Source organism: Corylus avellana, chromosome ca2 (assembly GCF_901000735.1).
Source record: "Corylus avellana chromosome ca2, CavTom2PMs-1.0".
NCBI classification, from domain to species: domain Eukaryota; kingdom Viridiplantae; phylum Streptophyta; class Magnoliopsida; order Fagales; family Betulaceae; genus Corylus; species Corylus avellana.
This window is the reverse complement of record NC_081542.1, coordinates 17,025,160-17,047,317: the sequence shown is the minus strand read 5'-3', so window position 1 is coordinate 17,047,317 and position 22,158 is coordinate 17,025,160. Positions and strand designations below refer to the sequence as shown.

The following is a 22,158-nucleotide window of genomic DNA, read 5'->3' as shown; positions in this document are numbered from 1 at the left end:
AACATAACTCTAATCTAAAAGCCTAAGTTAATGGGCTAAGGTCCACATTAAGCACTCTTTTCTTTTATATTTTCTCAATGTAAGACACAAAACTCACAAGTGTACTCATAACAATCTCTCCCTCACTTGTGGGTCTCTTCATATTGATCCAACTCCACATTTCTCACATCAAGAGTTGCGGATGAAGACACAACTCTAAACCCAAGTTGTGGGTAGAGACACAACTTTAAATCAGACGCATCCAAACATTCGTCCTAGAAAGGTAGTCATGGCTCTGATGCCATTTGTTGAGAGATAAAGCGGTTATGGAGAACACTATTTTCTTTTATATTTTTCAATATATGACACAACACTCTTAAGTGCACTCATAACAACTTGTATCAATGACCATTTTTCAGCATTAGAAATTATGAACTTACCCTTGACAGGACAAGTCCAAACAGAAGAAATGAATACGATTGCATACAGTATTTCATTAACTTGCCAAAACAATTGCTATTCTGCTCCTTATTTTAGAACTTGAATTAGGGTGAAATGCAATACTATTATTCAAGAAGATGTTTGAGGGTACATATGTGACGACTAAACCCTAGGGCATCACCCAACTCTGCCATCTGCAACAACATTTCTAGCAGGAATATGAGCATTCCCTCCATATAATGACCATATATTGTCAAAACCATAGCCATTTCCAATAAAACTCAATTTCCCAGAATATGAAACTAATGTGGCCTCCCAACAAAAGCATGAGGAAACAATCTGGGGAGAGCTGAACCTTTCATTTTTACAATCAGAACATATATCCCATAACAGGGGATGTGAACCAGAGCCAAGCATAAATACCTGTAAATCAAACACATTTGTTGGACTCATCATATCATATGCATAATTCAAGGTGAAAACCAGATGTATGAAAATAGTGCAGACTGCAGATAAAATACCATAAAGGAGCCCATGGTGTACGAAGCTCCAGGAAAGGATATGGCCACCTGGGATATATAGAAGATTCAAAATATCAACATCTCAAGTCTTTGAAAGAGGACAAACAAGAAAATATTATGCATACCATGTAAAACAACACGCGTGAAGGATCCACTGGAAAGAAACATAGATGCAGCTCCAGACCGCAAAATATGCAAATCCGGACCAAGGAAATGCCTGAAAAACATTATAGAAAATGGCATCATCAATCATTAGATTAGAGGTAATTTAAGGATGTCCTGTTTCTACACCTACATTTCTTGCTATGCAATCCTAGCCATCTAATCTGACACCTTTAGCCAAGATGTAAGCTGTGTTTATATATTATAATCATAGTCCTAAAATCATGCAGCTCTAGAGTACAAATATGCAAACCCTAATCAAGCTGTTTGTTTAAATGGTGTAATACTTACAAGGTTATTGAGAGCTGTATCCAGAAGAAGAAAAATAGCATTCAAACTATGCAAGAAACCGATCAACTGCCAAGCATAAACAACACATAGTCAGTGAGGAGAATATTAGTCATTTACTCATGTTATGGTTCCTGAGAGGATTGAACAAGATGGTGAGACCATGCTTCCCAAAATTTCTAAATAAGGAAGAAGGTGAAGAAAACATCCGGAGAGTATGCTGCAAATAGTAAGTGAAGAAGACAAAGACATGTCTAGACAACAAACTATATACTTCAAAGGAAAAGAAAATCACTGTTAGCTACATATTACTGTCTAGAAGTGAATTGCCTTGAAGATATTTTAATGAGGAAACAGGCAAACAGGAAAAATGTAACCAATATGAAGAATAGACAATCAAGACCTACAAAACATTCACAAGTTTAAATTGCATAGGCAAGTTAACAGAAGGAAATGCAAGATTTTTGGCAGTAGAATCAAAATGGCCAGGAAGGAGCACAACCAAGAAGAAATATGCAGATGAAATTGATGTAATTTAGGGAGCAACTGTAGATTGATCAGCTTGATACAGCAGAACTCTCAGGAAAAAAATGTAAGCCAGATGCATAGTGAGTTCCCTTCAACTCAAGCCTTAATTCCTTTGCAAAATTTTAATTTTTTCATATCAGAAATTATGAGTTAGGGTGAATTGTTAGGGAAAACTATTGGTTTTTATTTTCTTTACTTTACCCTGCTAAAAAGATAACTAGTTCAAGTGGACTCTCACCGGTGTTAGGTGAAACTGCTCACCCAATAAAAATGGCACAAGAAGACACCAAAATACGATGTCTGTTTGCATAACAGCACCTGCACAAGTCTGTTGAAAATGGAATATTAGCTTCAAACAAAAAAATTGAAAAAGCATTCTTCAAAACAAGGCACTTTTACAAAAGATTTAAAAAACGAAGCTACTTTTGCCACTTTTAGTAGCATATTTTGCAGACCAGTAATCCATTTAGCTATTAGCTATATGATTAACGTTTAGTCTAGAGAAAATAATATCAATTAAAAGTTGGTATCTAAAACTTGTAATTAGTTTCCAGAACAGGCTACAAAGATGGACAAACCTGATATGTAATTTGCATAAGGTATCCCCAAAATCTCACTTTTTTTTGAATCTCCTCTTGAGCATGCTGGCTTTTCAATTTAACAGGACCCTTAACTTTTCCGGAAGGAGGTTTCTTGGAGGACAACAAGCATCCATACGCAGAGACAAAGGTGCCCAGCTACACAAACAAATTATGTATGTGCACAAAACAAGAGCTGCTTTAATATGATATGAGTTTATTTGATTCTCACTTAAAAGCCCCATAATTCTTCTGCAGAAATGCATGAAAGAAATGAAACTATAGTGTTCACATACCGCAAAATAGACCATAACTAATGCAAAAGTCCACCTACAAGCCAATCCCACCAAAGAAAACGAAAATTAAATAGCTTCAATTGTTAAGAAAATAACCCACAATCTAAAATTCTAAATCCTCTGATCTCAATAGCCATAAGTGAAGGGTAAGATCTTACTGGGTGTAGAAATAGAAGGAAAAAGCTCCAGTCCAGGCAACGACTTCGTATAGCACCCAAGCCATGCAAACGAAAGCGAAGGCTCTATAAAGAAGAAGCCAGAAAGGATTGAGATTTTTCCAGCATGGAGTCCAAAAGTCAGTGTGATCGAGATCGAGAGGCTCAGCTTTCTGTTTTTTGATAAATTTCACAGCCACCACAGCTGGGGCGGCGATGATCAGTGCACAAACCGGCACTTGCCATCGGACCCAGTACAGGAGACCTTCGTTGTCGTCCGAGGAAGACATTTCTCAGACGAACTCTGTGCAGGCAAAAGGTCAATGAAGAACCTACAGAGTCATATGGAAGTGAGAGGGTGAGATGAATTGTGAAGGCTCTAAAAAGGGGGCTTTCAATGCTGAAAGCGAAGGGCAAGGTAATTAAGTCGGTTGAAAACAACACCAACATGATGACCAACGGTCCAACCATATCAACCGTTTAGGAACTGCGAATGGGATAAGGAATCTGGTAAATTTTAGGAAGGCCTGCTCAATGTTTTTGTTAAGTGCATTCAAATGCTTACACTGTTGGATATTAATCTCGTTAAACCCCATCGTAACATTTCATCATGTTCTAAATACGAGGTCCATAACTCGCTCTCTCCGTGACTTAAACCCGTGATGATCAACCTGCCCTGATATCAAAATATGTTATTTTTATTGGATGCTGATTTGCTTAAACCCTTTAACTCTTTTCTAGCATTGGATTTTTGTGTTATGCCCACTTAAGCCTATTTGGGCCGAAGCTTCAGTTAGATTGAAAATCATCAATTTTTTAGTACCAATATCTATATACAAGCCTCAAACTGCAATCCATTGCCCTCTTCTTACTGACATGAGAATATCGCCCTTATATCCAATTTTCCACATGAGATTTAACATGAACTTAGTTCTATTTTATTGCAAATGTGATGCACCTAAGCTTAGTTCTATTTTATGTCATAGCCGCTTGACCAAACCAATTAACTAAATATATTGGATCCAATTATAACCAGAACCACATTTGAAAAGATCCTGTTCACAAACTCAGGGGTGCAATTGAGTTGGTGTATGTCCTATAATGGAGAAAAGCATCATGCCATTTACTCAAAATCATCCAAAGATTGTGGCAGTTTGAACTGATTGTCTGCTCTTGCCGTTTTGTGCTGGGTCTAGATTTCAAAGCAATGTCTACAGAGAGATCATCCAAAAAAATATTTGGTTGATTGAATCAGCTGTATTAAGATACCCAATCAATGGAAATTCTGGCTCAAAAGTCCACATTAAGCTCAAAAACATATTCGATATAGGTCAATTCAAAGAACAAAGAGGAAAATTGAAAACTCAAAAAAAAAAAATCATAGGAGATAGCTTCATTCTGGCAGTAAAGCTTGGACATTGACTCAACTGTAACATGTCCAACAGTATATATGAACCACAGTTTCTAGAAGGGTTGGATCTGACCACCCCCTCTTTATATACACAAGCATAAATTCAGAATGAAAACACCTTCCAATGGTACTCAATTTTGGAGGACAGCATGAAACTAACATGCCCTAATAAAAGCGTGGGGAAACAATCTGGGGAGAATTGAATTTTTTGCTTTTATGATCAGTGCAAATATCCCATAGCAGGGGATATGAAGCACAGCCAAGCAAAAATACCTGTAAATTGAACACAGTGATTAGATTCTTTATAACTCAAGGTGAAAACAAGACACAAGAAAATGGTGGAAATAACATACCACAAAGGAGCCCACGGTGTATCAAGCTCAAGGAAAGGATATGGCCACCTGGAAAAGACTCAAGGTAAGTTACAACTTCTTGCACCAAAATATAAGATTATAGAAAACCATTTTCCCCTTTTAACAATGCCACAGAGAAGTACACATTGATGGAGTTATGCATACCATGTAAAACCACAGGCATGAATGACCCATTGGAAAACAACATAGACGCAGCTCCAGATCACAAAATATGAAAGCCGGAACCATGGAAATGGCTGAAAAACAAGACAGGAATATTGTGGCATTATTAAACCTTTGAGGCCATTTATAATAGATGCAATGTTCATGTTCTCTACCAGAAAATAGTCCTGGTTGGGCAATTCTAGCCATTTGATCCAACACATTTACCAGGATGTAAGCTGCTTATATACTAGTATATATCTTTATAGGCTTTCCACTTCTTAAAGGTGTGATACTTACAAGACTATTAAGTGAGGTATCCAGAAGAAGGAAAACAGCGTTCAAAGTATGCATGCAGCCCATCAACTGCCAAACATAGAACAATAGGAAAAGGGCCAGGACAAATTTAGTCATTCATTCATCTAATATGGAGCTAGAGAGAATTAGAACAAACCAAATCACTTTAACAACTATATTATAGATATGGTTTGCAGAGTTGGACTCTTACCATGTTTAGACCTAGATGTGCATTTGACAAAAAGGGGACTATAACACACCAAAACACAATGTCTGTCATGATAACAGCACCTCCACAAGTCTGTTGCAAATAATTTGTTAGCTCCAATGAGAATTCAAAGTCTAAGAACACATTTATCAACATGGCAAACAGTTTCAGAAAAAAAGGCTAGCCTGATATGCAGTTTGCATTAGATATCCCCAAAATCCTGCTCTTTTCTGAATCTGCTCTTCAGCATAGTGGCTTTGCAACTTGATGGTACCCTTAATCTCTCTTTCCCTGTAAGTAACAGAGTTTGTGGTTCTACTCTCTTCGAAATCCCTTCTCAGAAACTCAGCCCTTGCCCCATTTTCAGAAGGTTTGTGTGAGGATAGCCAGCATCCATATGCAGATACAATGGTCCCAAGCTACACACAGAATTTTATGGTATGTGTAAAGCAGGAGCTGCTTTGAAATGAATATAGGTTTAGTTTATTTAATTAAAAGAAGCCTGATAGGTTTATATTGCTCTATGTTGCATCTATTTCGTTCACCTATAATTACCTAGAGCATTTAGGAGTATTAGAACATAATTATTAAAGGATAAGAAGATTATACAAAAGTCCAAAGTCTATTATACTTTCATCCGTTTCAACTGTTACCAAAGTCCATTCTACTTTACGTTCTAACAGTTACAGAAAATGAATAGCCTCAATTAATGTGGTTTTATTTAATTGTTATTTAATACACATGTAAGAATGTCTCTATTTAAATAAATGGAGAAGTCTCCAATGTAATGAGGCGTGAGAGACAATTATAATCAAAGTTTGTTTGAACTCTATTATGGAAGAGAGTAGGAATCAATAGAAATTCTTGCATTACAGAATATGAAAAAACTAGATAAGGATATGGTGCTTGACATACCGCAAAGTAGACCATAACTAATGCAAATGTCCACCTGCAGAACAATTACACCAAATTATAGGAGACTAGACAGTTTTAATGGTCAATAAAACATAACCTCTCATAGATTCTAATACCTCCAATATTGTAAGCGAAACAATGTAAGACAAACACTAAGCTAGCATAGCTGTCTCGATGATGATTAGAGTAGAAATTGGCACTTACCATGAGAGTTAGTATCCAAAACCTTCTTTGTTGTCTAAATTTGACATTTGAGACGTAAAAACTTCATCATTATCCCTATGAAGCTCAATAGGGAGAGGGCTCAAGTTGTGAAGAGGGAAATAGATATTCAAAAGTTTTAGAAGGACTTGAAAGTTAAATGGTGAGTACAAACTTAAAAAAGAATTCAAAGCTCTAATGCAAGTGTGACTGTCTATAACAACTCCTTAAGCTCTAATTCAAAGCTCTAATGCAAGAATTCAAAGTTAAATGGTGAGTACAAACTTGAAGTTAAGGAGCTCTGACAGGCAAGCATGCAGACTGTTGAAGGCTTCTTTTTCTTCTAAATCTGGCACAAGTCCAGAAAGGGCAACTCCAATGCCTTCAGGCATTCTGTTATAATGTTTCCCCTAGCCCATTTATTAGTGGGCACATGTTTATCCCCACCCACAGTTTACCTAGCTTGTAGGAAATAGTGATATTTAACCGCTTAATTAATATTCTAACACTCCTCATTGAGATAAGGTTTAAACTCAAAACCTTTGGTCTAATACATTACTCATCCCAAAAGCTTAAGCTTCATACAAAATGATAAATTTAATCACTTAATTAATATTCTTAAGACCCCGCTTAACTTCTTTCTTGGGACATTTCTCATGGCATCTGACTAGACTATACAACTCCCAAGATGTATATTGCTTGAGGTATAAGCACATTTATGAGAGAGAAAGAGAGAGAGAGAGAGAGAATTAGACACTAAGTGATCCAAATTAGGCAAATACTTAGAAGCGGCAACATCAAGTCATCAAACTATTAGTCAAACAAAGAATTAACAGAAACAAAATCTGCAATGGGTGTGAGCAAAATTAAACAAAAGGAAAGAATTCTCACTCAGTGTAGTAAATAAAGATGGTTGCATCCCAGTCCACAACATCCCAAGCTAGAAAACCCGCCATGACCAAAAAGGACACGAACCGCGAGGCCAAGAGCCATCCAGGATGCACCCCTCTCCAGCAGCTGGTCCATAGCTGGGAGGTGCTGACATGAGCCCTCGGCAGGGCACTGACATAGACATCACCGTCCGGTCTAGCCACCAGAAGGCTCTCGTAAATGGTGTTGTCATCGCATCTGGAGCCACCCTCTTTCCTCCACAGCACCCACAGGGCGCCACAGAAGGAAAAAGCAACAATGCCAAAACAAACAAAATCATACCAGTAAACTTGTAGTGCCATGTTTTGGCCAATTCTAGGCCTTCACGTATGAAGGCCAAAGGATTTTTGAAGACGAAAAGATATGAAGGCGTGGGATTGGATTAATGTTGTTGTTGTTGGGTATAATTTGTCTAGACATTTTCAGCTGGGAAGAGCTAGCTGCTGCAGTTGATAGTTTGATACGAGAATGTTAGTTTTGACTGTCTGGTTTAGGATTTTCAACGTCACGTTTTATGGATGTTTTTCTATTATTATTATTATTAAAGAAAGCATGGCGGTTTGTCATGTTGACGCTACGGTCGGTGACAAAAGTTTGATAAAGATAATCCCTTTTTTATTTTTTTGGCAACAAGAACAATTGTTGTTGTTGTCTTCTCATTTGTTTTGAAAGTCACATCCCTTAAATCTTCCACCTCCATGGAAAAGGGAATAATGATTGCTTCCAAACGATAAAAGTTCATCAACTCAACTTATTAAATTGACCCAAGACGTACGTTATTCTCAATATTGGTTTCTAAACAGGGCATGTCTCATTTTTAAGATTCAACCATAAAAAATACTAAATAATATACTTTTATTTTACTGGATTGATGTGTCAATATTCATCGATTCTTGAATTTTAAGAGTTGATAGTGAGATGGCTGTTATAGTATCTCTATATATAGCATTACTCTTTTATAATTGAGTAAGAGTAATGTTAGATTTATATTTTTATTCCACAACTATCTCATAATGCTGATGTGACAGTTACAACGGAAAATTTCATTTACCCTCCTTGAACTTTATCGCTTTTGCAATCTCCCTCTTAAAGCTCAAGAACTCTCAATTTAGTATATCGAATTTTTAAAAATCTGCAATTTCACCCATCTCGTTAAGTTTTGGGGGGTTAAATTAGAAAGTCAAATGATGACATTACCATTATACCCCTATAAACTTTATGAAATTACACAATTATCCTTAAATTGCAACTATTAGTTTTATTTTTTTAAAAAAATAAAAATAAAAAAAATCTAGTGAAAATACAGGGGTATTTTGGGATTTTTCACCACTCCATTGGGATTTACTATTAAATCCCAACAGAAATGTGAGATTGAAAATTTTGTAAAATTTGATACACTAAATTAAAAATTTTTAAATTTTAGAGAGAGATTACAAAATTGATAAAAGTTCAAAGGGGTTGTGTAAAGTTTCCATCAAGAGTTGATTAGGATTACCACGTTAACATTGTAGAGAGTTGTGAAATAAAAATATAATATATATATTGAATAATACTACTCTTCGTACCAATTTATGATGTTGCAACTTTTATTTTATTTTTTTAAATAGATAAAAGATGTGAAGACCGAAGAGTTGCTTTACTCTTCTTCTACAATTTGGTTACAGCCTACAGCTACAGGTTTCACTAGGCAGGCAGGCGGGTGGTTTCATTAATGGGTGAAAAAGTTTCGACCCGCTTGGCCCATGGGGATATGTAGTTTGGGCTTAATTGCCCGGTCCAAATGGATCTCTACAGCTCGGGATGGATACAGGTCTATCAGTATATCTTGTTTGAAATTCAGGTACAACTTACTTACAAAATAATAATAATAATAATAAATAAGGTACAACTTAATTAATAGAAAGATTTCATAATTGAAGTCTCCCAGAATATTTTTCCAACTTAGCCGCAATTCTTGATTATACTTTATTCAACAAGTCTTTGGGGGCAGTCCCACATTATTAATAGCTCAACATGCATGTGTGACTGCTAAACACTGAATTTGGACATGTATTCTTGCAAATTGCATCAATTAAAAATGTGTTTCTTCCCTAAGTTTTAGGTTGATGATGATTAATTTCGTGACATGCAGTAATTACAAGTAATTTTTTCACCATGCGCATGTGACAAAATTACATCTTGTTGGTCTTGTAATTAATACCACTAAATTGGGTCTCAAGGTGTTTTCTGGTTTGTTGGCCAAGACAGAGTACTGGAATGTCAAGAACCATAAGCAAATTTTGCTATTTAAGTTGTCCGTAATTTAGTCGGTAAATATAAGAGTTCTTTTATGATCTATCTGTCAGAATGACCCTGTTTGTCTAAGGCGCGGAACAGCATTGTAGCTGAAACGGTACTATTCCAGTTACAGTACCGTACAGGATGTGCAGCAGATATGCACAAAAGTCATGCTTAATTTTCAAAAAAACTCAACTCACTCACACACCCCAAGGTTACTACAGTAACCATTTAACAACTAACATAACCATGGAGCTCACTAACTCCACTTTCTCTTTCAACAAAAAAGGAAAAAAAAATTCTCTGCAGTAAAGAACTCGTAGCTTCTCCCACCTTATTTCAAGAAAATCTCTTCTTCCTAGCTCCACTTTCTCTTTCAACAACAACAAAAAAAAAAAAAAAAAAGAGGAAAAAAAATTTTCTGCTGCAACGAGTTCTCCCGTATTTTTTCAAGAAAATCTCTTCTTCCTAACTCCACTTTCTCTTTCAAGCAAAAAGAAAAAAAAAAAAAAAAAAAAAGGAAAAATATTTTTTCTGAAATGGTTACTGCAGTAACTTTGGGGTGTGTCATGTGTGAGTGAGTTGAGTTTTTTTGAAATTACGCATGACTTTTATGCACATTTGCTGCACATTCAGTACAATATTGTAGCTGGAACAGTACTATTCCAGCTACAGTGTCGTTCCATGCCTTAGGCAAACAGGGCCAATATGTCTTGAACAACTTGCTTTCTTTGTTCGAAAATATAATTTTATAGGAGTTTTCTCACATACGTTATCCGGGTTGTTAGCAATCCAAACAACAAATTGCTTGCCGACAATCCGGATCCATTGTAGGTTTCTTAGTTCCACTCCTTAACAGCTTTGCAGCGTGGGTAATCTCTCTGACATCATTTTTACCAAATATATGATTGCCTAGATAGGAACATTTTACCACACCATTTTTCCCCAAATACATGATTGCTTAGGAACATTTTACCACACTGGCGCGGTATTGACAACTGAGTTTCAAGTGGGCAAAGAGTATATAATTCATATTTAATAAGTCACCATCAAGTTGACAATTTATAAATACTTCCAAACCATCTAGCAAGAATTTCTTCCAAGATGCAAAACATATACTCCCCAACCCACCCTTCCTTAGAAAAGGCCCCAACTTTTCCTTTAATTTTTTAGGGGACAGAAAATGATCGGATTCCGTGTAATGAATTGTAGCCTGTCCGAGAATGTGTCGGAGTAAGTAGCGTCCGACCAATCTCTTACATAAAGTCGAACGTTATAAGATAATAGGACAACTTCATTGCACGGAATCTAAATCCAAATGAAAAAAGTATATGATACATCATGCATGACATGACATCAAATACATAGCTAGATAGACAAGATTGATGGATTTATGAAATGGAAAATGGAAAAAAGATAACAACATTGCCGATTACAAGGAAAATGCACATGGGAAGTGCTGGTAACAAGGTTTGACTTCAAAAAAGTAAAATCCATTTCAATTTTACAAAGAAGCCAATCAACCATAAAATATTGGGTAGCTCGTGAATTCAAACCCAGTAACATTAAATCTTAGACAACCGCCGGACTGTTATTAACAACCGTGAAACCTCCATCGACAGCCATGTTATGCCCACTGATGTAAGCGGATTCATCAGAAGCAAGAAACAGAGCAGCCTCTGCAACATGCTTTGCCTTCAACGTAATCCCCTTCAGGTTGGCTGCCGCACAACAATTAGCTTCCACCTCACCTGGCTGCAGATTGTAAGCCTTACACGAAAGCGGCGTGGCTATTCCAAACGGCGAAATGCAGTTGACTCTAATCCCATAAGCCCCAAGCTCGCTGCAGGCCGACCGGACTAGGCCGACAAGAGCATGTTTCGATGTCGTGTATGCATGGGGGCCACTTCCGCCGATCGAGGATGCCACGCTTGTAGTGCAGATGATGGATCCGCGTATGTTTCTCCCCACCATGGCTCGAGCCGCGTGCTTGATTGTCGCAGCCACTCCACGAACGTTTGTCGCCATGGTGCTGTCAAGACCGTCGATGTCAAGCTCTAGGATGGTTGTCAATGGGCCCATGACTCCGGCATTGCTGAACAAGATATCCAGGCTGCCGTATTTCTCCAAGGTGTAACTCACCGTTTCCTCAACTTGCTTCTCGTCTCTTACATCGCAATGGCGATAAGTAATCCTCTCTGCACCAATTGATGCAGCAATTTCATTACCCAATTCGTCTTGAATGTCAACAGCAACAACAAAAGCTCCATTCTCTGCAAATAATCTGGCTGCCTCCTCACCAATTCCGCTTGCTGCACCAGTGATGAGGGCCACCTTACCCTCTAACCTGTGGATTATTGAGAATAAACAACCATGTTAAACATGTCTGTATGTGCAGAGGCAGATCTAAAGTTGGTCAAAGAAAGAAAACCTTACCTTGGCTTAGACATTGGTTGCTCTGTTTTCTCTTCTCAAACTTCCAAATAAGCCTCTTGGATCTGCTGCTTGTATTAACTTTTGTCATGTACATTTATAGGATTTACAATGCTGCTCAGGTCAACAATGACACGTGTAACAAACCCGTATGTTTTTTTAGTAATACAACTAATGGACACTGTCATTTTAACACTTAGTAGAATGAGAATATAGTATGTAACATTATTTTTGTTTTTAGTGAAAAGACAGTGCTCATAGTATTGTTTTAAAAGGAAAAAAAAAATTAAAAGTTGATAAACACTGCTATATTAACCTAGTTTTAATGAATGACAAACGGTTATTCATAGCGTATAATTACTATTTTATTATCTTTAGTTTTGATGAAAGTAAAAAGAGTAGGAAATGAAGTTATAGAGGGCCCATCCACATTGATCCAAGTCAACTGTTGATATAGATATTATAGAATTTATCATATTGTATAATTGGAGTAAGAGTGTACAGCAATTTAGGCAAGTCTGTGCATAAATTAATTGCTCTGACTCGAGTGTTTGCTTGATTTGAATTATTTATTCTTCTCAACTCTTCCATGAGTTCCATGTTAGCACGATCCCATTAGCCAGCCACAGCCCACACCGTTGCAATTGTTGATAGGGATATTATTTAGGTTAATTAGCTAGCAAGGAATACTAGTGTAATAATTTAATATATATGTGTATACAGTAGGAAATCTAACGGGCATGACTTTTTCTTTTTCTTCTCATTTATCAATCTAACTTAATTCTGTATTCAAATATTGTTGTAGAATAATTTTAAGAAGAAGGCCTTTAAAAATGTAAAAAGAGATGTTTAAGGCTATGTTTGGCAAAGGAGTGGGTCGAACCGGACCCAAAATCTCAAAAATTTCTTTTCTAAATCAACTTCAACATTCTTACATTTTACATCACATTAATCACTTTTTATTACCATTCAAATAAAAAAAATCACTACAAAACAAAATTTTTTATTTTTTTATACAAAACATTATTACTTTTTTCTCTCACATCAATTAAATCTACTGCAGTTCTGACCTACTTCTTAAGTCTACTCTTTTGCCAATCAAGTACACATGAAAAATAACGTCAATGAAAAGGAGGAGAGAGATGAGCGCCCTCTCAAACTTTAGGACATGTTTGGTAAACTTCTCTACAGTTCTTTTCGCTTCCCAAACGCTAAAAACTAGTTTAAAAAATCAGTTAGCCAAATGGGTTTTCATGCATGATTCCTACTAATAACACATTTCTCAAAATACAAAATATTAATGTTTTTTCATCTTAAAAAAAAAAAAGATGTTTTTTCAAGGCCACCTTGTATAGGATCCAATGCAAGCCCGATCTTCCACACTCATCACTCTTTGGTAGACTATAATACTACTAGGTCTAGGTTTCATAGGTTGTGGTGCTCGAGTTAGTGCCCGATTGTATCACATTTTGATTTGACAACAATGTCTTGGGCCTTCTTTGTAGGCAAATACTTTGCTGAAATTTGCCTAGTTTTAAAATTTTGTTGAATATGGCTGAATATAAAATATTCTTATACTCCTATGATAAATTTGGTTCATACCAATAAAAAATAATTAATTTAATTAATATTTTAATTAGCACCTCTTTTTAAGTGTGAGTTTAAAATAAAAGATGAATGACAGATATAAAAATTATGTAATATTTTGGTCTCATATTAAAGGAAGATGAGTAGCCTACATGAAGTAGGTGGCCAGTCGTGGTCTATAAAGAAACTCATATGGTGATTCATGGAAAACTTTATATTCATCATTCATGGATCTACCTCATGAATGATGATGGGGTAGATCCATCTAAGTTTAACATCGCTTACTTACTAAAGGTTCGTTTGAGATTGTGGTTTCAATAAGTACGATTTTAAAAATTGCGTTTTTAAAGATTTCGTTTTTCAAATCTTTACTTTTTAAAATCGTAAAAGCGTTTGGAAAAACATGTTAAAAAATACTTTTTTTTTTTTTTTTTATCAAATATTTGTTATGCGAAATCGTGATTTTAGTTTAAATTTATGCTTTTTAAATAACCACCCCCTACCATGCTTATAGAAATCGCGTATTTTTTTTTTTTCCTTTCCTATTTAAGATTAAGTGCTTTTAAAAGTACAATGTTAAATGCCTTACGTTTTACAATACTTTTAAAAACACAAATTATTTTTACAAAATCGCAATTCAAAACGCATCCAAAGTAGAATTGAATTTAGTAAAGTTTTCATTTTTGAGTGATAGCCTCAAATGAACGAAACTGAAATTTAAGATTATCCATAAGAATGCCTGAATCCTACTTCCTTTTTTCGCAAATAAGCATGCATTTTGCACACAAAGATTCACGTGGTATGGACTTGATTGGTCTGTCATATCTATATCGTACAAGCTGATGTAGAATAGCATCACGGCAACAGTACTATTCCACAGCCTGGGAAATCTGTCCAATACACTCTTCTGTGGCTTATGTGTTGTGGAGGTGATTTTTGACGGTCAATCAGTCGCCGCCTCCGCTGGTTTTTCTGCTAAAATAACTGACCATGTCTGCAACCGCAGTATCATCCTATGTTGTTTCAGGCCCAAATTCTTTGGGTCTTTGCCACTTCTCATCAAGAACAAGACCCAGAAATGTTTTCCTCTTTAGCTCCGTAGCCACACCTAGTTGGAGAAGCTTCCATTCTTTGAGGCCACCATCTATCTTATTCAAAATCCCACATGGGTTTTCCAAGCGAAGCCTCAAAGGCTCCAAGCCCTTTTCCCCTGTCATGCAATGGCAGGATTCCACGTAAAAACTCTCTCTTTCTGAAAAATTTGTAGTCTTCTTATTTGTTTTTCAACGTATTTTGTTGTGTTATTATTACCCAGATTCATAAACTTTGAATGGGTTATATGCAACCATAAAGTATGAGGTTTTCGAAGGGCTCCATATGAATTTGGTGATCAATTTATTTGATTCATTAATTGGATCTGTTATGTAGCAGATTCGCGCAATGGGCTAATACCCAATATGCATTTCATCTCAGAGATGACATTTTCATTTTCTTTAACTATTGTGCATAATTTCCATCTAGTAATTGCAGAGCTGCATCACTTGTTTAGAGTTAAAGAGGTCTAGGTGGAAACGCGGTGTCCATTGACTAATGTTCTCCACTCGATGTATCTTCTTTTGCATAACAATGATAGTGATTTCTGCACATCATATTTAATTTTGATGCGAAGAAGCTCTGCCATGTTGATTCCTTTTATGATGCAATGTGTTTTTATACAAGTCCTTATAGTCAGTTTTCAGCATGCCTAGGCTGCCAATTGAACCAAATATACCAGCTTACTAGTTACTACTATTAACTAGAAAATGTGACCAAATGCAGGGTCAAGATGGAACTTGATGTGCCTGTTTCCGTTGCCTATGCCTGTTACTCTGATCGTGAAGCCATTCCCCGTTGGATGCCCTTTATTTCATCTGTAAAGGTGCCGCTAGATAGCACAAAATAGCTCTTTAGATAACTTTGACTGTAACGTTTGAATTTCTAAAGGATTGCCCTAATCTAACTGTTTTACTTGCTTGATCAAAAGCAAAGTTTGCTTTGTAAGGGTTATAGTAGATGTATAGTTCTTTCTTGTACAACTGATTCTAATATTATCAGACACTTAACTCAGTTTTAAAGCTCAGCTTAATTAGACAAACATTCACTAAATTATTAAGTCTGACAAATGTTACAAGGTAGAAATGGTTCTGCTTTTCATAGTATCCATAACTGCAGGGCATTTTATGGCATGGGTTCTGTTTGTTATTAAGTTTGAAACCATGGCATTGTATCGCCTAAAGAGTGTATCAGTGCAATGACATTATTGAGTCTTGAGTCCCACATATCAGATCAGCTTCAAAATTGTGCATGTGAGACAACTTGATGTTTAATTCTCCTACCAGATATTGGAAGACAAGCCTGACCTATCACGTTGGTCGCTGAAGTATGAAGCATTTGGTCGTGATATTGAGTTCTCATGGCTTGCCCGAAATATGCAGGTAGGGATGTTATGCCTAGCATTTTCCTTAAATTCTTCCTATATTCCCAATTATTTTTCCCTCATATATATGAATATGTTCTTACTATGTGTGCTTTTGAGTCCTGTTATGATAAATTTTTGCAGCCTATCCCAAATCAGAAAATCCACTGGAGATCTCTGGAAGGTCTTGCTAACAGGTAACAAGAGAAACAGTAATATAGTATTGGGAAGGGTATGTGTTGGTTACCTTTCTGTTCAATATTAATGGTGCATGTCTTCCAAGGCTTTACTAGGTGAAGCAGATCATGGCATAAGAAGAAAAATAAAGAAGAGGAGAGAGAGAGAAACTTCATTCATAAAATGCTGAAAATAATTTGGAAAGTAAACAATGAAAATGAGTACACATGGGATCCTAATGGACGATGCCTCAGTACAATGGCATTTTCTGGGCTAGTTTCCTTGTAGTGCTTAGTATTTACATAACAACGTTTTAGTTTAATTTCTCTAAATCTTAAGTGAAATTGTCAATGAAATGCTTTCATTGATACTTTTAGTTAAACCCTCCATGCTTTCCTAGAGTTATATCACCTTTTGGTGCATCTGTATGTGTATGTATGTTTAGTTGGTTGGTAACAAGTTGACTCCCCTGCACCTGGTGCCAAACAGCCTCAATTTGTTTGGGCTTTGCTTGGGAGACAACTGTTGCTTTTGCTTATGCTGTTAAGCACAATAAAATGAAAGAGTCGAAACTTGCAACTTCTTAGAACCATCATGAAAGCCTTTTTCAGCCATTTAGCATTTAATTTTGACATTTCTTGCGAACTTGCACCGGCGTTTGGAAAATACTACTGCACATATGTTTCATAACCATATTCACTTCCACTGGGCTTGCCCGTGTCTAAGTTCCCTTCAGTTCATGAAAAAATAAATTGAGTGCTGATGTTGTTTGGTATGATATACAACGTATAATTTGTTATACCATTTAAGTTAATATCTGAATCTTGATAGACTGAATTTTCCCATGGCAGAGGTGCTGTTCGATTTTATCCAAAAGGTCCTGCATCATGCGTAGTAGAAGTGAGGCTGCTTTTTCTACAACGTTTAATTTGTTATTTTGCCATTATTTTTACAGTATTATGAATGTCCCTCTTGCCCTTTTCTCATCAATTTTACTGCCCCACGGTTCGATGAATTCGTGGGGATATATCAGCCATCAAATTAAAATTAGATAAATGTTCCTCCTAGTCTTTTATGGCTCATCTTTCACTTATGCCCTTACAATTATCTGGTATTTGTTATTTTCAGCTGACAGTGTCATATGAAGTTCCTGAAATTTTAGTTCCTGTGGCATCAGTAAGCTTTCTGGCTCTTATTTTCTATCTTACTGAATTGCTTTAAGCTGGAACTCCTCAGATTAGCCACCTGAACAAACATGAACCAGTATAAGAAAACTTGTTTGTTGTTTTGATTGGTAAAAGGAAAGGGTAGAAGTGAGAAAAATTCTGGGAGCAAATGCCTCAAAATTCCTTCTTCTTTTCCCTTTTTCTTTTTCTTTAAAGACAAGAAAGGATTCTGTGTGTGACTTTTCTTTTATTTTCAAGTAGCATGAAGTGACCCATCATTTTTCTTTTTGTGATGTTAAAATTGTTCAGGCACTACAACCTTTTCTTGAAGGCTTACTTCGACGTGGTTTGGATAAGTTTGCATCATTTGCAAAAACCTACGAAGCAGACTTAACTAGCTGATGGTATAAATGGCAACCAAAACTCAAAAACAGTTGTCACTAATTCTTTCAAGGTGAAATTGCGTGTTTCTACCACATCCAATTGTAATGCGTACTTTGTAAAGAAATAAAAAACACTTTATAATTTTGTAGGGTCAACTCTGATCGATTTTGATCATATACATGGCCTTTCCATTTGTTGGTACTACCAAATGGTCCTGCATAATATTTGATTGGGACTAGTGCATGTTTAAGCGAATTTGGATTTTTAGCAATTTGTTGTCTGAAACGAAATAATTTGTATGTGGCCAATCTGCCCAAACAAGCAGATGAGCTGCCTGAGACCTAATTGGGCAGGTGAATCTAATATGGCCTCTTTCACTTTGGACAACAAAATTGCTTCGGATCTTTATCATGCTTAAGCCTTTGAACCATTTAAGAATGGCACCACTTTGACACCACACATTTTGCAGCTTCAAATGATAGAGAACATGAAGTGATCTCCATAAATGATCTAGAAAACTTTTCCCAAGTGGGGGTTACCCTCGAGTAATGTTTGGCGTACGCTTCTTTTACATATGGGATTTTGCAGAGGAGGGGTTGTTTATACATAGCAAGAACGTGTGTTACTACTAGGTCAAGACGCCTGTTGTTTTTGCTTGATTTGATTACGAATTTATTTTCAGGGATCAAGAATAGGCTGCAAGATTGTTACAAAAAGAATTGATAATGACTTTGAACATGTACAATATACAACATCTCTACACCACCACCATCCACCTGCAATAGTTATGCACATCAGCCCAGAGTTGCACACCATTCAAGCTGAATAATCAGCACCTACAAAACTGCTAGCTGCTTTTTCTCCCACCTACCTGAAGCAGCCAAAAACAGTATTTATTGTCGTCTGGAATGATTATATTAGACTACACAAAAGAAGGGAGATTTTATTTGACAAATTTTATATACATTCAGTTGCTGGCACTGCCATCCATCATGCTCCTCCTCAAGCTATAAAGGGCCTCTGCAGACAGTCTAAAGCACCTCAACCTCCTTTGCCGAGCTGGTGATGGCTCCCAGTGATCCAGAGAAGAGAAGCATACAATAATCACAGTGAGGTTGTCAAATGTGTTGAGACGCAAGGCTTCCATGACAAGGTCCCTCGCACACTTCTCTGGGTCATCATGCCGCCGCAGCCCACGACGAACAAGGCTAACTGCCTCCTGACTTGACATTTTATCCCAAATTCCATCACACCCTATGATGAGGAACTCATCATCCTCGGTCAGAAACATCTGCCGGAACTCTGGCTCCGCAATGAGAGGCGAAGGAGAACCAGGGAACTTCATATCCCAGTCCCCCAATGCTCGACTAACTGATAAAACACCATTGAGATACCCATCATCATTGATGTACCCACCTAATTCTTCAACCCGCCTCTTTTCTGATGGATAAATAGGCCTGTGGTCTTCAGACATATCGAATGCCTCACCTTTCCGGCAGAGAACTGCCCTACAATCACCAGCATTGGCAACCATGAGAAACCTGGAAGAGAAAAGACATCAGTCAGCAACAGAGCAAATAATGCTGAAACAACTACGCAGAGGATTGAACTAAAGGATACATATATATATAGGAATTGGAAAATTCTTATTTAGCTACCACATATTTGTTAGTTTGAGAAAGGCACAATAAGAGACAGTATAAGCCAACATTAGCCGCAAAATGCAAGTTGAGGAAATCAGGAATAGTGCAACACTTTGCTGGTTCAAGTAAACATAAAACAGGAGAGAGGGATGCAATAACCAACACTGATATTCCCAAATAAGCATATTCTAGATCAAACATGAATATTCTACTAATCACACATAAGAAACTAGATTTGATCAAAGCAATTACACTAGACAAAGTAAAATGGCATAAAATGATCCCAGGGAACCAATATCATGCAATTGAAACAATGCTTTGCCATGGAAAAACAAAATTCTAAAGCATGATTGTACCTTCCAAATACCAGAGCAGTAATAGCCGTCGTCCCTGAGGAGCTGCTGACACTGCAGTCATCTGCTAAGGCTTGGTCAGCCAGAAGAAATGCTTTTCGGAGTGAGTTCTCAACTCCTTCTAAGTAGACATCATCAACTTCAGATGTTTGGGGGAAGTTGACATCAAAAACGAGTCTGAGTAAATTTTTTTTTATATAAGCTGCTGCCTCAGATCCTCCATGACCATCAAATACCTATGTAATATATATAGGACCAGTCAGTTTTACATAAGAAAGCAGCACAACTATCAAATTTAAGATCTCGATAGTTCATTACCCCATAAAAAGCACTCGGTTTGGGAAACTTAAAAGATGGCCCCAAGTGTGAGGATAGGTCATCTATACATATATGCTCATCTTCCATGTATCTTCGAGGACCAATGTCAGAGAAGCTACCAGAACGGATGCAGGGCACAAATTGCAGGATGGAAGATTCAAGAGCAGCATCTGGAATTTTGTCTACTGGTTTAATATCCTGTAAATAGAAATTAATTGGATGTCAAATCTCCCCCTTGAAGGCTAAATATTACAATGTTGAAACTATCTACTAATACTACCGCCATTAATAATACCAATGCTCATGCTGATATTAATGATTAAAATCTTCTGCACCCAGAAGAGCATATGGAATCTGCCCCGCTTGCACTTTTTAGGGATGTATAATTCTACGTTCCTAACACAAACCTTGAATGTCCAACAACCATCAAAACACAAAGGATAGCTTAACCACATACCTCAAATTCTTTGTTGTATTACTAACATATATCGTCGCTTAATAGGCGGTTTACTAACAACTGAAAGTAAACCGAGTGAATTTAGTAGGCAGTTATCGACCATTACGAACTATAAGGTTGGTAAACACTTGTCACCACTTGGTACACATCCCTACATCGTGTTCTATGTGTAAGGATTAGCAAATTTTACTAACTGGTTCATTTTTTTCGCTGTAAAACCCCATAGAGGTCTGCTTTCCAATGTGTTATATTATTCAGAGTTTGTTATTCAATTCATCATTATAAGGGTAAGCATGCTTGTAATTAAACGATATTAAGATACCATGCAAATCCCCTAGATTTAGACTCCCATGTAGACTATAAAGACTTTCACAACCTCATAGTCTCAAATTTCTCTTTCATTTTTTATGAATCTAGATCTTGGAAAACTTTTAATAATATAATTACCTTTAACCCTTGAAAGAATCTATTAAAAGTGAAACTTTTCAGCTACGGATCAATAGGAAAAATCTAGAGCCTATTTTCAGCTTCAACCTCATTACTATTGAGAGAACAACATAAAACTATAATACCAAAGAAAAACCATACTATAATTTAAAGAAACTATGCAAGATCGTATAGAGTATCTAAAACATGAACTTAATCCAGCTAAATACCCAATTACAATTTTTCTGCAGAGGGTTGTGCTTTCTTCTCATTGTGAATTTAAGAGCAATATCAATCTAAAAACCTATACATACATGATACACCACATAATCCTCAAAAAAAAAAAAAAAAAAAAAAAAAATCTAAATTCAATATCTAAGCACTAAATCCAACACAAAATAAGTCCTAAAACAAAAAAAAAACAACTAAAATCTTAGCTTGATATACAAAAGAAGCACAAACCCATTAGCCAATTACCAAGTGCAACACCAAAGAAACAAAAAATCAGGTGAAACAAGCTGATCAGAAAGCCTCACCGTTTGAGAGCTTGATATACGCTGAACATCCAACAAAGGCACGCTCTGTTGGCACACAATCTCGGCTTCAGCAACCATTGTCCAATATCATTTACCAGAACAAACACCTCGCAAACAGCTCAAACAAAGAAGAAAGAAAGATATCTTTTGAGTTTTCTTTTTCTCGGACTTTCTTGAGAGTTTTCCCCGACTTTCTCTTTGGCTCTTTAAGCGAGAAAGAGCAGTTGAACTGATACTTTTATAGAAGTCAGCTAGAGGACAACGGTTGACCGGTGGCTACCGGTAAAGTTGCTTATATGATGACACGTGTGGGTTTACGGGCCGTGTCGATACGTGGAACAATTCTGTGAACACGCAATGAGGGCTTCGCTTGACGGACGCCGGGACGCGTGACTGCGTGAGCTTCGTACTATTCTATTGAAATGGCATAAACGCCCTTCACGTAATTAGCAGGAATGTTGACTTTTCGAATGGATGAAAGAGGGTATAGAATGAATTTTTGACAATAGAATTTTTGAGCT

General features: G+C 36.7%; 4 protein-coding genes across 5 annotated transcripts; 1 reads left to right on the top strand and 3 right to left on the bottom strand.

The window, feature by feature from the left end:
• Window positions 1–524: 524 nt before the first annotated feature.
• LOC132169184 (uncharacterized) lies at window positions 525–7,843 on the bottom strand. The gene is made up of 17 exons (XM_059580255.1): window positions 7,387–7,843; window positions 6,295–6,328; window positions 5,565–5,798; window positions 5,383–5,472; window positions 5,175–5,240; window positions 4,878–4,969; window positions 4,713–4,760; window positions 4,520–4,632; window positions 4,076–4,159; window positions 2,952–3,240; window positions 2,794–2,827; window positions 2,498–2,656; window positions 2,158–2,247; window positions 1,395–1,460; window positions 1,067–1,158; window positions 942–989; window positions 525–843 (listed from the first exon to the last, which is right to left on the bottom strand). Exons 1-17 carry the CDS (start codon window positions 7,725–7,727, stop codon window positions 723–725), a joined length of 2,001 nt encoding a protein of 666 aa, XP_059436238.1. The 5' UTR covers window positions 7,728–7,843; the 3' UTR covers window positions 525–722.
• Window positions 7,844–11,184: 3,341 nt separating this feature from the next.
• LOC132172700 (short-chain dehydrogenase reductase 3b-like) lies at window positions 11,185–12,182 on the bottom strand. Its single transcript, XM_059584253.1, has 2 exons — window positions 12,139–12,182; window positions 11,185–12,049 (listed from the first exon to the last, which is right to left on the bottom strand). Exons 1-2 carry the CDS (start codon window positions 12,150–12,152, stop codon window positions 11,275–11,277), a joined length of 789 nt encoding a protein of 262 aa, XP_059440236.1. The 5' UTR covers window positions 12,153–12,182; the 3' UTR covers window positions 11,185–11,274.
• Window positions 12,183–14,615: 2,433 nt separating this feature from the next.
• Window positions 14,616–18,059, top strand: LOC132171059 (uncharacterized). The gene is made up of 7 exons (XM_059582269.1): window positions 14,616–14,957; window positions 15,541–15,640; window positions 16,101–16,196; window positions 16,322–16,374; window positions 17,206–17,254; window positions 17,483–17,530; window positions 17,830–18,059. Exons 1-7 carry the CDS (start codon window positions 14,713–14,715, stop codon window positions 17,920–17,922), a joined length of 684 nt encoding a protein of 227 aa, XP_059438252.1. The 5' UTR covers window positions 14,616–14,712; the 3' UTR covers window positions 17,923–18,059.
• Window positions 18,060–18,598: 539 nt separating this feature from the next.
• LOC132172522 (probable protein phosphatase 2C 49) lies at window positions 18,599–21,828 on the bottom strand. Of its 2 annotated transcripts, XM_059584038.1 has the most exons (5): window positions 21,638–21,828; window positions 20,219–20,416; window positions 19,904–20,136; window positions 18,870–19,445; window positions 18,599–18,775 (listed from the first exon to the last, which is right to left on the bottom strand). In XM_059584038.1, exons 1-4 carry the CDS (start codon window positions 21,713–21,715, stop codon window positions 18,872–18,874), a joined length of 1,083 nt encoding a protein of 360 aa, XP_059440021.1. In that variant the 5' UTR covers window positions 21,716–21,828; the 3' UTR covers window positions 18,599–18,775; window positions 18,870–18,871. The 2 variants fall into 2 exon arrangements, with proteins under 2 accessions (XP_059440021.1, XP_059440020.1); XM_059584037.1 differs by having other exon boundaries at window positions 18,599–19,445.
• Between the last annotated feature and the right edge of the window lie 330 nt (window positions 21,829–22,158).